General features: G+C 42.0%; 1 protein-coding gene across 3 annotated transcripts in view; it reads right to left on the bottom strand.

Moving 5' to 3' along the window:
- PELI2 (pellino E3 ubiquitin protein ligase family member 2) overlaps window positions 1–18,276 on the bottom strand; it is a 201,929-nt gene that overhangs the window by 138,820 nt on the left and 44,833 nt on the right. For all 3 annotated transcript variants that reach the window (XM_078053748.1, XM_078053750.1, XM_078053749.1), the window contains exon 2: window positions 5,904–6,033. In XM_078053748.1, coding sequence (XP_077909874.1) covers window positions 5,904–6,033 — 130 coding nt within the window. The remainder of the gene's footprint in view (window positions 1–5,903; window positions 6,034–18,276) is intronic.

Raw genomic sequence — 18,276 nt, 5'->3', positions numbered from 1 at the left:
CTTTATTATGTTGAGGTACATTTCTTCTCTACCCGGTTTGTTGAACATTTTTAATCATAAATGGATGTTGAATTCTGGGTGTTTTTCCTTAATCTACTGAGATGATCATATGACTCTTACTCTCATATTGTTAATGTAGTATATCACATTGATTTGCAGATGTTGAATCATTCGTGCATCCCAGGAGTAAATCCCACTTCATCATGGTGTATGATCCTTTTATTGTACTGTTGAATTTGGTTTGTTGATACTTGAAGAATTTTTACATCTATGTTCAATCAAAGATATTGGCATGCAATTTTCTTCTCTTGTACTGTCCTTGTCTGGTTTTGGTATCAGGGTAATGCTGGCCTCGTAAAAAGAGTTTCAAAGTATTCCCTCTCCAATTTTTTGGAAGAATTTGATAAGAACTCCTATTAATTCTTATTTAAATGCTTGGTAGAATTCACCAGTGAAGGCTTCTGGTCCTGTACTTTCAATTAGCAATCAAACCCCTAAACAATCTCCTTACTAGTAGTTGGTCTGTTCAGATTTTCTATTTCCTCATGACTCAGTAGGTTGTATGTTTCTAGGAATTTATCCATTTCTTCTACACTGATCAATCTGTTGGCCTATGATTGTTCCGAGTAATTTCTTATGATCCTTTTTATTTCTGTGGTAGCAATTGTAATGTCTAATTTTTTTTTTTTTAAGATTTTATTTATTTGCGAGAGAGACAATGAGAGACAGAGAGCATGAGAGAGAGGAGGGTCAGAGGGAGAAGCAGACTCCCTGCTGAGCAGGGAGCCTGATGTGGGACTCGATCCTGGGACTCCAGGATCATGACCTGAGCCGAAGGCAGTCGCTTAACCAACTGAGCCACCCAGGTGCCCTGTAATGTCTAATTTTGAGCCCTGTTTTCTTGGTGAGTCTAAAGATTCATCTTTATATTTTCAAAAAACCAGCTCTTAGTTTCGTTGATCTTTTCTATTGTCTTTTTTCCCCTCTCCATTTGTTCCTGCTCTGATCTTTGGTATTTCCTCCCTTCTCCTAACTTTGGGCTTAGTTTGTTGTTCCATTTCTAGTTCCTCGAGGCATAAGTTTAGGTTGTTTGGGTTTATATCTTGTTAAAATCATTAAGATGGATTCCATTCTATAAATACAAATTATCTTAGGTTGGTATTCCTGTACAGGACCCAAAGATACTGTGGGCTGCAGTTTATTACTAATTTTTTTTCTGCCAGATTCAGAATATTCATGTTTATGGTGTCTACAAGGACAAGACTTATCCAAACTTTGTTGCCCCTTTATAATAAAACGAATTTCTGGAACTTATAAACATCAGAACACCAGATACCACTAACCCAAGAATTACAGTCCATTAACAATGAAAGAAAACAAAGTAAAAAAAAAAAAAACCTACTTAAAAGCTGCATTAAACAGTCTGAGGATAATGATAAACAGGAGTTTCCTAAAGCACCGAAGGCTGCAGCTTCTGAATAGCCATGCAGCAGACAGACAGACCACCCACTGCTGGACAGACAATACTTCCAAAGCAGACCCCACTACAGCCTACCAAATCAGCTTGAACTAATGAGTTTACGTTGAAGTTTATATTACCCCATCTCAATTGCTACTGTATTATTCATTGATAAAGAAGAGTGTCAGTAACCAGGAAAGCCATTGCAGCGCCAACAGCTCAAGAGTGGTCCTGGTGGCAACGATCACATTAAACGGTTCTGACTTCTCTTTAAACTGTCACTCCAAGACCACGGATATTTTCCATTCTGAAATATGCCAACTGGAACAAAGGGATAGCCTGTCACTTTTAAAAAGTAAAAATGCCCAAAAAAGGAGATTTCAATAAAGCACAGCCTACAAGGGAAAACCATGATGAAGAGTTTTCCCCGCAGTGATGTCGCTAAATTTAAACCATGTTGCTACCAAAATAGTCACCATCACCACCGCCATCCTATTTACTGGTTAGGAGAACAACAGTTGCCCCACAGCCTTAAATGGAAATGACCAAACAAAAAATGACTTAAATTCTCAGTCTGATTATGCCACGTCCTCTACTTAACACCCTTCAATGTTTCCTTTTAGAAAAAAACCCTGAATCTCTGTTCCAGATCGCTCTACTCTCCTAACTCCTCCTGACCCCTCACCTCGAAGCTCAAGTGCCCTCAGAGGTCCTGCCCTGTCTACCCCATCCAGGCTCCCCCCTCCACCCCTGTTCTCACAGCTCCATCGTCTTTTCCTGCCCTGCACTTCTCACAACGTGCAGTTAAGCATGTATTCACATGAGAATTTACTGTTTGCCTCCTCACTAGACAATTCGCTCTATGCAGACAAGGTCTGCACACTGCAGTAGATCCAATCCCTAGCATGACGCTTGGCCACAGAAAAGTGCTAGATAAATATTTGTTGAATAAATGAATGGTGAATAAATTGCTAAATGCCCTATGTCTATGTAACAGAACTGCCAAAAGTAAAACAAGGTTTTATTTTAGGTTTTCTTTAAACAATTATGAACTAAGTGAAATATCTGAGTACTGCTATCTCAAGAGCAAATACGCACACAAGGAGCGAGTATACAAAACCGAGATGACACAACAATGGCACGTCCTTGCTGTCCTCCTCGGACTTCGCGTGGACAGGGGCATGCACGGAAGACTAAGAGGCCCCATTTTCCAGCAGCGACTACTATCCACAAGGGGGTTGCCCGGCAGAGGGAAGAAACAACATAGAATATCAGCACTTGGCCTTCTGACTAACAATGGTAACCACACCTGCCCTTCTAGGTCTCCCGTTTACAAGTCCAAATCAAAGAGGACCCTTTCACTACCCATATTGCAGAATCAGAAATTTCAGAGCAGACAAACCACGGCTGATTCAGGTCCAATAGCTTTTGCCAAGTACACCACATACCCTGGCATTCGGACAGGAAATGGGGTGAGCAAGAAAGAAGTAAAAACAGGCCAGCAGGGCCTGGGACGGGCCTGGAGGCAGGGACTCACCAAGAGGGGTGCCAACAGGCACCAGAGAAAAGGAATCCAGGGTGAAGTCAGCACATAACTGGAAAACCCAAGTGGGCTAACAACGAGCCAAGGACAGGCTGAAGGGGTAGAGGTCTTAAGATTAGATAAGAAAGCTGTGTATATACAAGTAGAATGTACTGGAGAGTATGGTCACTTTCAAGCGACAATGGACTCTAAGGTACACTATGTAAGTGGGAAAAGTGAAGGGACAGTCAAATTGGAAGAGTTAAAGTATTATAACCCACAGATGCCAATGTATGGTTTAACACAGGTTAGGGGAAACAGATGCGATGAGGTACACAATCACTGAAATATGCAAAAGAGTGGAGTGCAGGTCAGTGAGGTCAAGAGATGCAGGGGGAGAGGCAGCTTACATCAATAATGCAGGGTTAAAGAACAGACTGAAATGGAAGCAGAATGAAATCATTCTAGTTCCATAAACTGGAAAGATTGGGCGGGGGAGAAGAGAGGAAAAAGACTATACCGGTGGGGAGGAAAAATCAGCATTCAGTTCAGGTGAGGCAGGAGGAGAAACATTTGAAGGAAAGGTTAAATGTCTAAGAGACTTTGTCTGGGGGTCAACAGAGCAGGTAGAACAGGAGGGGAAAGACACAGCTGACCAGGAGTGGGAACAGAAGGAGTGAGGAATTTGAGACCGAGGTGCTAGGCTCAGGTAGGGTGGAGTCCTGTGCAGGAGGCCCTCGATGTACAAGGTACCAGGAGGAGTAAGATGCAGAAGGAAAAGGCAGTAAGGGCTACTTGATTCGCTCACAGTAAGTGTGTCTGGTCATAGTTGATTGACCCCGGCCAGGCCTACTAGAGTCCCTTTCCTGACAATTAAAAACCTCAAAGAGAGACAGAAGGTAGAGCCAAGTCATTTTACAACACTCTTTCAAGAATGTCCGTATTAACCCCTGCTGATAGTCTGGTTCTCCTCTCTGAGCTGTTCTTACCCTATAATCTTAAATAATTTCTCCATTTTTGCCTTTTTTTTTTCAAGCACAGAATCATGTGTTGCTTATAACCAGAGTATCTTGCCTGACTCAGCATGGCTCCTGTCTACAGCCAACTCATTCGTTTTGTAGAGAAGGAAACCGAGGCCCTGAGAATATAGGTTTTTCCCAGGTTACAAGACCAAAGACCAATTCCCCTAACTAGTAATGTAGACCATAAACACAGATTGAGACCAAAAGTTTTAGAATTTAAAGGACTTCAGGTAAAATCTAGGTATAAAAGGTTAAAGTTTTATAAAAAGCTAAAATTGGAGCCGACGGAGGTGGGTAACGAACAAGGAAAAGCTTCCTACCAGAAGATCTACTTCAAATTCCAGCTGTATTTCATATTCTATCACAACACGAAGCCTGAGTAGTCAAAGGTTTCTATAAAAATGTTCTTAAATATCTGAAGCCATTGTATCAATATCAAATCTCAGCTTAAGGAAAATAAAGGCACAAAGCTAGAGGAAGGAAAGACGAATGCCAACCCACGGACAAATGTGAGGACCAGGTCTGTAATATCAGAACATTTTTGGCACTGATCACATGCTTAAAAACTTTTGTCTTGGTATCCTCCAAATATTTTTCGACTATAAGATATTTCTCCTACTTCCTTAACCTTCCAAGATTGTTACTTCACTTCCCCTCTTCTCAGAATCTTTTGTAAAGCTCATTTCCTTTGTTTTCCCTATCAAGCGTCCTTCCCTTCCTAGAACTTACTTTATTTCCCTTTCTCTAGCCAAAAACTGGGCTGCTAAATATTAATCTTTCCTGTTTCCTTGGTGTTTGATATTTTTGGATCTAACCATTCCCTCATTAATACAAGACAACTTTCATTGGTACATTCTAGCAAACTTTTCCCATGTCACGGCTTCAGAAACAGCAACAGGAGCTTTTTTTTAATAAAAACATTAACCAAGGTCATCAGTTTCTAGGACGGAACATAAATACCATGCATGCTTCCTTGAAGCTATTCATTTCCCTTTGAACTATGGGTTTTCAGTAAAAATGGGAATCAAGGCTTATTTATTCCAGATGGTCCAAACCCATTAAGATAAACATGTATAGCCAATGCACCATATGAAATATTTCAGGGGAACGTAATTTTTATAGAAAAGGAAACTATATTACATGCTAATTTATTTAATTAGAAAACTGCCCTATCTAAATAGATGGAACATGTCAACCAGAATGGAAACTCAGGTTTTTCCCCCATTTATACATCAGAAAATAAAGTAGTCCTAAAAATTAACGTTTTATATATTTCAAACCTATGAGAGGAGATGTAGTAAACTTCTTGTGGCACTTAGCTCTGTTTACTTCCAGTCTTTCTAATAATCACCCAAATTCAATTCCCTGTACATGCAGATTATATGAAAACTACTACTCAATAAACAGAAGGAAAATAACAAATCTTAATGAGGTTCTACTAAGACTTAATACAAAAACTCTTTAGGATAAAGAACATCATTTATCTTTCAACCACAACTGTTCTAAATTGATATATGTTGGTTCCACTATATCCCAATCAGTGGTCCATCATGGGGGGGGGCAGGAGGGGCGGGTTTGCCCACCCCACCACTCAGGGGCCATGTGGCAGTGTTTGGAGTCTTGTTTGGTTGTCCCAACAGCAGTGGTAGTTGGGGGTGGGGATGACGTGCTATTGGCATCTAATGGGTCAAAGCCAGGGATGTGGCTCCACATACAAAGCACAGGACAGCCCTTCCCAAAGAAAATCTACCTACCCTCAATGATTGAAAAACTGTCCGACCAAGAGGAAAAAAAAAAAAAAGCAACTGGAAAGAAAAAAAAAAAAAGAGCAGCCAAAGACAAGAAGTGACCACAAGTCACCACTTGCCAAGGCCTTCCCAACTCCTCAGGAGCCACCTACCTTGGAGGCCTGTGGCGTGGATATCACATGGACCGTGCTGGGTTTGACTCCATTCGCCTTTGGCCGCTTATAGAGAGCGAATCTGCTTTTCCTCCGGCCTCGGTCTCCATTAGGTAAAGCACCATTATACCTATAAAAAAGATGAAAGTTCATTTATTTGTAGACTTTTTAAGTTAAAAAAAAAAAAAGATGGAATAAGAAAAAGACAGGGATGATCATTAAAAAAAAAAAAATCGCCCACTAAACACCCCACAGAAAGAATGGGCTGCAAAACCAACTTCAGCTGTAATGAAATTCAAATCACTTCCAGAAACTTAATTTAAGAGTGATGTACAAAGTAATTATAGGTTTCCTATTCTATAAAGTCAGACTCTTCAAATCTTTTTGGAAAGAGACAGTATAAATAAGCAAATGAGAATTCTGCAGAGGCTGGATTAGTGCTGGCTCAATTTAGCAAGTGTTGTTCTAATGGACCCCAGAGAAACACTCAAGAAATATTTTTAAATGAACTAGTTAGAAAATAGCATACTAATTAAACCTCATCTCTCACTCCCAAATCACGTTAATGTCTTTAGGATCTTTATTTGTAAGAAGACCAAATTTAGTTAGTTGCAGTCTTAAAATTTCTGAATTCTCCACAGTCATTCTCATTTCTATTTGAACCTTTAAACTGTCAGGTGAGCAAAAATACCTTGTGAAAATTAAACATAAAACAGGACTTCACAAGAAGGTTGCCCATAAAGAGGCCCAGAAGTAAAAAAAAAAAAAAAAAAAGTTTTAGTCCAAACTGTCAAATAACTTAAAAAGTCATCTGGAAAAAAACCAAAGTCCTTAATGCTGATTTCCCACATTAGTACCTTAAGCTAATACCAGTGTTTAAAAGAAATGCAGGATTGCACTTGGTATTTCTGTTTTCTGTTCTTTTTTTTTTTTTAATTTTCAATTGTATTTCTAACTCTGGATTTAATGGGTCCCTGTATGTTCTGACCAATGTGTCCTGCCGCCACACTGACAGGACTATTCTCCATCCCCTTCTTGGGAGAAGTTCTTTTCAACTTGAAAGTCCTGCCTTTGCCTCCCGTTGAGCCACACCCAAAACGTGGTGGGCAGTATGGCAGAAGGGCCCTCAGGCTCATGAACAGTAAAAGTCAGAACAAAGAATTTTTTTTGTTTTATAATTCAGTAGCTACAGTTTGACAATGGATTTAAATTATCACTTAAAGTTATTCCTGCTGTGTTTTTAATCTGTTCCATTTCCATCACAAAGGAACATCAGCTACATAAAAGTGTCTCTAGAATACAGAGATGATTTATTTCAAGCCTCTTCTTTCTGAGGCAAGATCAAAACATGCACTGTTTTCTTACACATTATTTGTGATTGCTACTATAATGAAAGCATCCGTGAGTAAACCACCATCATAAACCTACTTTGTTTTAATATATTTCCAAATCACTTAAATCAAGATGAACATTCTATGAGAAACATATGTAAATCAATTAAAGCTAGGACTCTCAACAGTTTAGAGGAACGTTTCCCCACAGAGATCTGGCAGGGTTTTCTGAGCCTCTCACGTCTCCCCAGCTCCCTGTCCCATCTTTCCGTGACATACTGCAGGTTGAGAAGATCTAATGCAGCAAGAGGGTGTCAGATGCCTTTTAGGGATCGACTCATGACTACACACCCTTCTCAGGAACCCATCCCTTAATGGCCTCAGGTGAACCCCAGGACCATGTCTGAATGAAATGGCCAGGCCAGCATCCTCCCCACCACACTGTAGCTGAATGGCTGGGGGTGGACATCTGGCCCACATTGGCCAAGGACATGCTCATAGTGGAAAACACAAAATTGGGACAGAGGAAAAACCAGCCAGTGTCTGGGGATGGCCAGAGATGTACGACGTAAGTGCACCAACTGTGCGGATGTCCCAACCTGTCACATGATGCAGCAGCAGAGAAGTGAGGAACGAAGCAGATGAACAGAGACCAGCGGCCAGATACAAAGAAGAGGCTCAGGGCTGCTATTGGCCCTGTTGTACTCTGACCCTTGTTCATGACATCCTCTTTAGTTTTGGCTAACTCAAGTTGGTTTCTGCTACCTACAACCCCAAAGTCCTATCTAATATAAAGGGGGGGGCACGAAAATTAGTACCACCTTAACATATGCAGAAACGTTTTAAGTGACCTGAGCATAGAAGAAGATACTGCAGGTTAAGCAAACACTATGCCATCTACATACGGATTACCTACTCACTCAACACAGCTAAACAGTGATTGGTGAAAAATCCTATTGAAAATAATTAAGGTGATGGTGCGAAAACAAGTGTCACAATGAGACAAGTTTCTAATTAGGTGAAGCTACATGGCCATTCATTCAATCTTAAAAATGCCAAGTCCTAGAACTACAGTGATGAATATCGGCTTCCTGGTCTTCAGATCTCTCCACTTAAGAGCAGAGAAAGGCATAAGAACAAGTGTGATAAGACCTGTATGCAACAAAATGGACTACTGCACAAAGCTCGTGGGAAGAAGCATCAGGGACGGCTTCATGGAAGAGACAATGTGTGAATGGCCTCAAAACGTGAACCAGACTAAATGGGAATACAGGGCAATAGTACATACAAAGGCAAGGAGTGTAGGTAGTTCAGTACTGTGAGAGCATCAGGTTCAAGGCAAGAGAAGTAGCAGGCCTGAGGGTAAGAGGCAAGGGCCAGGTGACAAGAGCCTGGCGTTCCATGAGGGCATGGCTTTTTCGGAGAATAGGGAGCCGGTAAGATTTATGCAAAGGACTAACATGATTGGACATAAAGTAAATGCTGAGACAGCACGGCACAGGATGGACAGCCAGATTAGAGTCAAGGTCATCAGACGGGACAACTAGCCGAACCATAGGGAAGTGTATTGGGTTGAATGGTGGACCCCAAATAGATAGGTCCATGTCCCAGATCCTTTGGGAAAAGGGTCTTTGCAGATGTAGTTAAAGCTCTGGAGATGAAATCATCCTAGGTTACTGGAGGGTTCTAAATCCAGTAACAAGGGTCTTTGTAAGAGACACACAGGCCCATGTGAACAGAGAGGCAGACACTGGAATTGGACAATCACGAACCAAGGAATGCCTGCAGCCACCAGAAATGGGAAGAGACAAGGAAGGACCTGCCCCCTAGGGCCCCCAGCAACAGCACGACCTTGGTAGCACTGTGGTTCCAGAATGGAGGCCTCCAGAACCGTGAGAATCCATTCTGCTGTCTTGAGCCACGTCGTCAGTGGTAACTGGTCCTGACAGCTGCAGGAAACGTTAACAGCCTAAACCAAAGCAGCGAGGAAAGGTGTCAGAAGATGAGATGAACATTTCAGAGCGTTGTTTTCAGTGCCAGGTAAGCCTCAGAATCTCCAGGGAAGCTATACCAAATGATGCACGCCTAAGTCTCGTGAGTTTCCAAGTCTGGAGTTCCGGTGCAGGGCTCCAGGAGTAGGTGTCAGAGTGGCACAGGGATGCACACTTGCAGCCGTGGTTTTGAAGACCACTATCAATAGTACCTGGGGACTTGTTTGGCTGCACAGGGTGGAGGGACAGAGAAAGGTAATGGCATACGGGCTTCTGGCCTCGGCTGGGGGGCGAGGGGGCAGTATTAGGAAGCAGAACAGGAATTACGGGGATATCCAGGGAAAGCCATGTGGGAGGTGAGAGAACTTACAGTCCAGGTGCTTTTACGCTACAAGTGTGGCAGCTGAAATCATGAGTGTAAATAAGATATGCCCAAGAAAGTGCAAAATAAAGAAGTCAAGGACCAGAAGGCAAGGACAGACCCTAGAAAATGCAACCATTTAAAGAAATAACCCCTTCTCACCCCTTCTTAGTCACAGGCAGAAGGCCCAGGAACAGGAGAAAGCTGTTCACTGGAGACAGAATTCACAGTGTTCAAGCAGTTAAAAGGCCAGTTCATAAGACAAAAATGTGCTACCATGATCTGGAAAAGACCAGGTCATTGGGGACCTTATCCATCTCCAACAAGTAAACACAAGCCAGCCCCTGACCCTGGGTCTCACTCTGAGCCTCCCCTCCCATTCCATGTTCTCCTCACAGCTGAGAATCTCAGCAGAGTGCTCCTCACCCACTGTCCTGCTTCCAATACTCCTGGACTCAATTCACTATCATTTGGTCTTTGCCCCAAATCAAAAACTACATTTGGTCATGGGTCCTGCCACCACCATGTCTGACCTCCACCCTACCCTGAAAGTTCCCCACTGGCTCTCGAATCAGTGTGACAGATCAGAGAGGACCACAGATGCCGAGACTTCCCCCAGGGAGAGGGGAGTCAGACTACACCTGGGCTGGCCTTAGGGACTCGCTTACCAACAAGATGTGGAGGAAGTGATGTTCTGAGACTTTCTGAGCCAAGTCTTAAAGAGCCTTGCAGTTTCTGCTTGGGTCTTCTGTGAGCCTTGAGCTGCCACGGAAGAGACCTGGGACCACTGTGCTGGGGGGGCCACACGTAGGTGCTCCAGTTGGCAGGCTCAGCTGAGCCCAGCCTTCCAACCACCCTGCTGAGGCACCAATCACGTGAACAAAGCAGTCTTGAATCTTCTGGACCGGCCTCTCCCCAGCTGACTATTACCAAGTGACCACTATACCACGTGGGGCAGAAAAACCGCCCAGCTGAGCACTGCCCGAATTCCTGACCCACAGAATGGTGCAGTAAATAAGAATGGTCACTGTGTCAAGCCACTAAGTTGGGGATAGTTGGTTACACAGGAACAGGAGCTTAGAACAAGCCCTAATACTCCCTTCTCCCTGATCACAGCCTCTCCTTCATCCCCGATCTGTCAAGCACGGTCACCTCTTGCTAAGCATGATGACAGACTCTTCCCCTCCCACCTCCTGCCTCCCCATTCCCCCAAGGAACATCCGGTCCATCCACGGCACCTGACACAGAGCACCAGTGCAGAGGGCACCCAGGCACTGAGACCCGCCCAGGGCGACTACATGACAAGAGAGAAGGACCATTGTTTATGTACTGGAGGAGAGCCCAGAGATGTGCTGACAAAGGCAAAAAGTTATCATTCCAAGGAAGAAGGTCAGAATGTTCCCCGGCCTGGCAAGCTCTTCGGCCAGTAAGTTCATAGAAATAATATTTCCAAGTGTTGCTGCCACCTGTTTTAGCCGAACAGGGGTATTTGGATTCAAACCCACAAGTTGCTTTTCAAGCTTCCCAATTTAAAAAAAAAAAAAAATTCTGGAGATGTTAAAAACATCCACTTATTTAGTTAAGTGTGTGATGAAAATTTAACTCTTCATATATGCAGGGCAAATAGTTGGTCTTAATAGTAAAGGTATTTGGATGCTGTGAATGACAATGAAAAATCTGTGTAAGAAACCTCACAAATCAAGAATTTTTCCTAGTTTAAAATGCAGAGTTCACATGTTTTCACTAGCATTTGCTGTGCATTTACCATGGGACAAGGAACGATGGGAGGGAGGCATTATTACTCTCTGTGGACAGGTAACAGGCTTGAATGATTGAAATATACACATAGACTTGCACAGCTAGGAAAGGGCAGACAGAGCCCTAATCCACACCTGCTTTTGTCTGACTCCAAATGTCATGCTTTCCAGTAGACGTTGACAATTTCTAAATTCAAGGCATTTCTTGGCATCTAACACCAAGATACAGTCTTGAGGAGATGACTGCCACTTAAAAAATGCGTTTGTCAGAAAGAATTTTCTATAGGAAACAGCAAGAGAGGTGTGGGCCAGGGGCTCCCCATCCCATTTTGGAGGCATCACGTTTGATCCTCACCAGCCTGAACTTAGAACCGCACCCACGTGGAAATGGGGAAGAGGACGTGGAGTACAGCATCGCAGGACCGGGTTTCCGAGGCAGCCCGGCTTCCTGCCGCAGTCTGAACATCCAGCCCTCCCTCGAAAGCATTTCTGTCACTTGCACAGATAAATCACGAGCAACTACTGTAACCAAAGTAAACCATCCGCTGCCGACGAACAGGTCAGGGCCACGACAGACGAGATGTAGAGACAGGGCACAGAATCTGATAAACTGCAGCGTGGCACCTGCCTCGACACGGCACACCCCAGCTCACCAGGGTAGTGAACGTACTAGTGCAACCGTATGAAAACACACGTAAGCCCGTAAGTGCCGGACACCAGCCTGACATTACTACAGCCCCGACTCACTGTTTACTCTGGCAGAACACACCTGGACTTGCCTCGCCCAAATGAACATTATATACAAAGCCCTGGGACCCAACAGTGTTTATTCCTCTGTGCCTAACAAATGCTGTGTAGCATAGGGTTTTGTGAACCGACATTCATTTCTGGCCAAGGAACTAATTATGGCAGCACGAGAACAGTCTCTCCCCTCTGCGGATTACCTGCTGCAGCTTTTTCAACATCACTTCATTCAGAAAATCTTCCTGGGCTTGGCCTGAAAATGAGAGTTCTCCATGTCCCATTTCTGGTTGGAAATGGTCCTTGCTTCGAGTAGCTAGCTACTTAAGGTCCAATCAATATGAAAGCAATATATTCACTCAAGAATGCCACCCATGAGGTGCCCGGGGTAAGTCAAGCCCCAGGGCCAGGGGCTAAGGATACTCACAAGTGATCTTGCCTCTTGAGAGAGGGAGGGGTAGGCAGACAATTGTAAAACAATACTGATAAACGCTAATGAAAGGAAGTGAGAACACAAGGGGAAAAAAATAAATGGGAACATTAGCTTCTGAATCAGGACCCTGCACGTGGGGTCGGAGTCATGGAACTGTAGGAGCGATCTGCTACACCAGACCAGTGCGATGGCATGGGTTAATCTTCCCTTTATAACTTACGCTGTTTTGACTGGATGCTTTTCGAGAAGTTTCCTTTTGATTTGCATAAGCCCCTTCACCTCTACATGGCACCTTAAAACCCAGGAGGGGTTCAATTACATAGTCTCCACATTAGTGTGGGGATAAGGACAGTGGTGCAGAGATCCCGAGACAGGAGTTCTAGCCCCCACTCCTTCCTGCCCGGGGCTGGGAACCTACAGAAGACGGGCCTGTTTCTTCAGCTATGGAGAGCGCAACACAAGATTACAAATTCAGTTTCAGAAAGATTCCCAAGCCTCTTTGGAGCATTCCAAGTATGGACGGACACAGAAGAGGTCTCACCCAGCTAAAGGGCCGTCGTCCTGACTCAGGAAGGTGAAGGTTGGGGCGGTTCTGGAAACTACTGGCTTCTACAGCCACTCCCCTTCCAAAAGCCTCCCAGATCTTTAGGGCAGTTATGTTTGCAGGTTGCCTTTTTCTTATCTTGAGGATTGTTTTTTTGTTTTGTTTTGTTTTTTTAGCTTCTCCATACCAAAATATTTCCCAAGGTGAAATATTAAAGTTTTTTATATCAGGAACACAGTACTGCCCCCATAGCAGGAGATTTGAGGCTGTTCCTCCAGGCTTTGTACACCCACGCACTCTCCTCCAGCCCCTCTGCAGCCGGAGGTACTCGGAGAGCCCTCCTGGTCCTCCCTCCCATCCCAGAGGGGACTTGGCCCAAGTCCCTGAACTTCTCAGAAGCCCTAAAGGAGAAAGGCCTAACAATCTACCGTGTGAATTCTGCTGCAGTGTGCTGGTGTTGGGAGAGGCGCTCAGGAGAGGCGGGGACCCCAGCCTCCACTGACCCCTGGGCCATCACTTGGTTCTTTCTTGCATTTACTCAATTCCTATAGGGAGGGTCACACCTACCTTGGTGCTTCTTCCTCCAACCAGGCCATTCAAAAGAAAACGAACAGAACGAACATGCAAGGCAAATCCAGTCTACCTCAAAAACAAAGGAACTGTTTATTAAAAGAACATTATCATCTAATACTTAGTCATTTGCGTGATTGAAGTCTTTCTCCTCCTTTTTTCATTTCAAATTGGTACCGTCACTAAATCACCCAGGATTTTTTTTTTTTTTTACTGTATTGAATCTTTGATTTTTAAGCATTGCTGGAGGGCCAACAGCAGAGCATTTTTCACTGAATACTTAAAGATATGCAAAGCATCAGGAATAGGGAAAGCTATTTATGTTACTCTCACAACATCTAAGACTACTTCTTTTATTCTGTCATTGGCTTTATATAAAATAAACCAGGCAGGCAGCATGAAGCAGAGCCCCTCAATTACTGCCTAAGGCAGAGTCATCTCAACCAACCCACGGACCCATGAGAACAAATCATTGTTGCTTTAAAAGTCAGAGTTTGGGGATGATTTGTTACTCAGCATTATAAGGCAAAAATCAAATAATGTTCTGAATTTCAAAAGCACATTAACGTAAGTAGCTTCCTCCGTATCTAAAGACTTTGGGCTAAAGACACAAAAAATATCATATATATATGTGTGTGTGTGTGTATCCCAAGGTTTATTTTATATATATATATATACACACACGCACATACATATATATACACACACATATATATACACACATATATATATACATACATATATATGTGTGTGTGTATCTATACACACACCCCCCCAAGGTTTTATATATAAAGACTTCCATTCTGAAGGAAAAAGATTAGAATTCCACATGTGTCCCTTTTTAAATTAAGAAAAACTGACTTTTAAAAAAATGTAAACTTTTTAAAGAGGGGGATGAAATATCAAATTGTAGGTCTTCTTTTCAATAAATTATGTCATTTAAAAGCTGTGGTCCCTCAAATAAGCTACATGTGTATATAAGGTCTTAGTCTCTAAAATCAAATTTAGTAATTTGATCCTAATTCTTTTATGTCTATTTGGCAAAGCACAGAGTCTTTTAAATCTGTTTATATACAACTTCCACCATAGTAAGAGGCCTCTAAAAAGAGCATTTCAAAGGTTGCCAAAAAAAGAAGCATCTAAAACTAGCATTGGGCCCACCACCTAACATATACTAAAGTTCTGGGCATTTCAAATAAGGAACTTGATATACAAAGATTTTATTACTGGCCCAAAGAATTAAAGCCAGAAATTGAAACTAGCATTGGAATCTCTTCTGTCTCGTAAGTTATAATTATTCCTAACCACTAAAATAATTACTTCAAATTCTTTTCCTTTTTCAAAATTTCTCCTAAAAAGAATCACACTAATGTAACCTTTACTAATGTTTACTTTAAACCTTTAGCATACACACATGGAATCTAGAAATTCCTAGAAATATGAATGTGTCAGAGCAAGCAAACCCAATTTTTGAAAACTTGTTGGGCAATGCCCTGACGAATTAAGAGATATATAATTCATACTGTAACAACTAAATTCAAGATGGTTATAAAATATATTCACTTTAATCAATTACCCATGACAGGATGGGGGGGGGGGGGGAGGGAAGGGTTTACACCAAATGTAAATACTTTAATGAGCTACAAAGCTAAAGCCCGGTGATGGCTTCACATCATGCATATTGAGGCTACATGGATTCACATCCTTTCACGTAACTTTTCTAAAGATTCTTTTATTTCTAGAAGACCTACACGTAATACTTGAAATACAAGATTAGAAAATATTAGAATATATATAAAATCAAGTTTGTTTCAAGAAATGGAAGCATGCTCTAAAACCACATTTTGTAAGGGCAGAAGTAGTAGGTGAATCAGGTCAATTACACAAGAGGAATTCTTTCTGAGCAGTTGTAGTAAATGATTTTTGTAACAACCAACCTTCAGTGCTACAGAAGCATATGACCTACAAGTTAGTTTTGGTTTGGCATATTAACCCACCAACTGCAAAAGAAAAATTCCTTCACATTCACCATGAATACATTAACTTGTCAATGACCACAAACACATTATTTTTCAAATGGATACTAGGAGTCCTTCAACAGCCATGCACATAATCTGAATACAGGGATATCTTATCAAGAATTCAGAAATCAGAACATAAAGATTTCCTTCCCAAATCTCCCAATTTACAAGTTCTTGAAATATAAGATTCTTAGGAAATTTCTAGCCATATTCAGAGAGGCACAGTTTGAGAGGTACGAATGACCTCAGATATATACTGATTCATTGTAGAGAGCTGCCTTATCTAATATAGTAGCCACTAGCCATATGCAGCTATTTTTTTAATTTATTTATTTTCAGGGCACCTGGGTGGTTCAGTCAGTTAAGCAACTGCCTTCAGCTCAGGGCATGATCCCAGGGTCCTAGGATCTAGCCCTATATTGGGCTTCTTGCTCAGCGGGGAGCTTGCTTCTCCTTCCCCTACTCCCCCTGCTTGTGCTCTCTGTCAAATAAAAAAAATAAATAATATCATTAAAAAAAAGATTTTCTTATTTTAGAGACAGAGAGAGCGTGCAAATGATTGCGCAGGGGTGGGGTTGGGGTGAGGGGTGGAGGGAGAGGGAGAGAATCTCAAGCAGACTCTCCACTGAGCACGGAGCCCAACATATAGGTCTTGATCTCACGATCCTGAGATCATGACCTGAGTCAAAACCAAGAGTCATACACTTAACCAACTGAGCCACCCAGGTGCCCCCACATGCAGCTATTTAAATTTTAACTGAACTTTCAGTTTTTCATGCTAGCCACATTTCAAGTGCCCAACAATCACATGTGGCCAGGGGCTACCACACAGGATGGCAGGGCTATAGAACCATTCCATCATCCCAGCAAGTTCAATTGGACTGGTGCTGGAATAGATGTTCAAGCAAGTCAAATCAAGAAGCATCTTCCAGGCACCTAGCCATTTGGTAGTAGGATCCTGAATCCTACTTCCAATTCTCCCTCAGGATTTCCAGAATTTAAAGTTTTTGGACATTGTTTCTAAGAGTTCCTCAGAATAATGCCAGCATTGAGAACACATCCTCAAACTCCATCTTTATTCTTGAAGAAGAGGTTTTTCAGGTTTTTCTATGTGGTAATTCAGAAAATATCCTACTGTCTTTGAGGGGAAAGGAAAGATTCTGGCATCAAAAAATGTATTTTGCTTGAGGCCTAAGCATTTTCTCTAGGGATACACTTTGGAATGTGCGATGTAAGTTTCCGCAAAGTATGATTCACTTATAAAAATTCACTTTATAAACAACTTCCAAATTTAGACTTCATACAGATACTGACAAGGCATCTGATAAGCTTCTTTAGCCCAGATACAGGTTTTTAAGAGCCAAGAAGAGTATTCCCTTCCCATAATTACTTAAAGGTAAAAGAGTAAAAGCATTTGTATTAAAAACCAGGAATAAGGATGATTACCATTTTTTTAGTAGTTACAAGATACTTTATTGATATATGTACCATAATTTATGTAACGAGCACCTATGTTAGATTGTTTCCAAGTGCTTTTCCATTATAAACAACACTAAGCATTCCATTGCTACATGTTTGTACACAATTGATTCCGGATATACTGCTTAAAATGCAATTTCTGGGTAAAAAAAGTACATGCCTTTAAAATGGTGATATATTATTGCCAAGCTGTTCCCTAGTAAAGTTCTGCTATAGTTTTTTTTTTTTAATTTTACTATGTTATGTTAATCACCATACATTACATCATTAGTTTTTGATGTAGTGTTCCATGATTCATTGTTTGCGTATAACACCCAGTGCTCCATTCAATACGTGTCTTCTTTAATCCCATCACCGGGCTAACCCATCCCCCCACCCCCCTCCCCTCTAGAACCCTCAGTTTGTTTCTCAGAGTCCATAGTCACACATGGTTCGTCTCCCCCTCCGATTTCCCCCCCCTTCATTTTTCTCTTCCTACTATCTTCTTTTTTCAACATATAATGTATGATTTGTTTCAGAGGTACAGGTCTGTGATTCAACAGTCTTACACAATTCACAGCGCTCACAATTTTTACTAAACACGGTTCTAAAAGTCCTTACCTAACTAAAAACATTGAATTAGAATTAACTGTAGGAAAAGATATAGAACTGTTATTCCTATAATAATTAAAACAATGTATTACTTGAGAAAACAAAAACCAGTGGAACAGAAGAGATATTCCAGAAATAGAACCTTGACTATGTAGGAGATAGAAGAAAGGACCACTAGTCAACGGGAAAGAAATCGGATTATTCAATCAATCCTGTAAGGAAACCAAGGAAAGGAAAAAAAAGTGTTCAGAGCTGAAGCTTAACTTTCACCACAAAATTCTGAAACACACAAAAGATAAATGTGAACAACAGTCAAAACTAAAGAAAACAGAGTTGATCACTTATTCAGGGATATGAAAAACAATGTTCTAAACACAGTGGTGGGGCTCCTGGGTGGCTCAGTCAGTTAAGCAATGGACTCTTGGTTTCGCTCAGGTTATGATCTCAGGGTCACTGGGCTCAGTGTGGACTCGGTCCCCCACCTCCAGCCCCTGCTCGCTCTCTTGCTCTCTTTCAAATAAATAAAATCTTGGGCGCCTGGGTGGCTCAGTCGT

The sequence above is a fragment of the Halichoerus grypus genome, chromosome 8 (genome assembly GCF_964656455.1).
Source record: "Halichoerus grypus chromosome 8, mHalGry1.hap1.1, whole genome shotgun sequence".
NCBI classification, from domain to species: domain Eukaryota; kingdom Metazoa; phylum Chordata; class Mammalia; order Carnivora; family Phocidae; genus Halichoerus; species Halichoerus grypus.
Note: the sequence above shows the minus strand (reverse complement) of the source record. Positions and strands in the feature narration are given on the sequence as shown.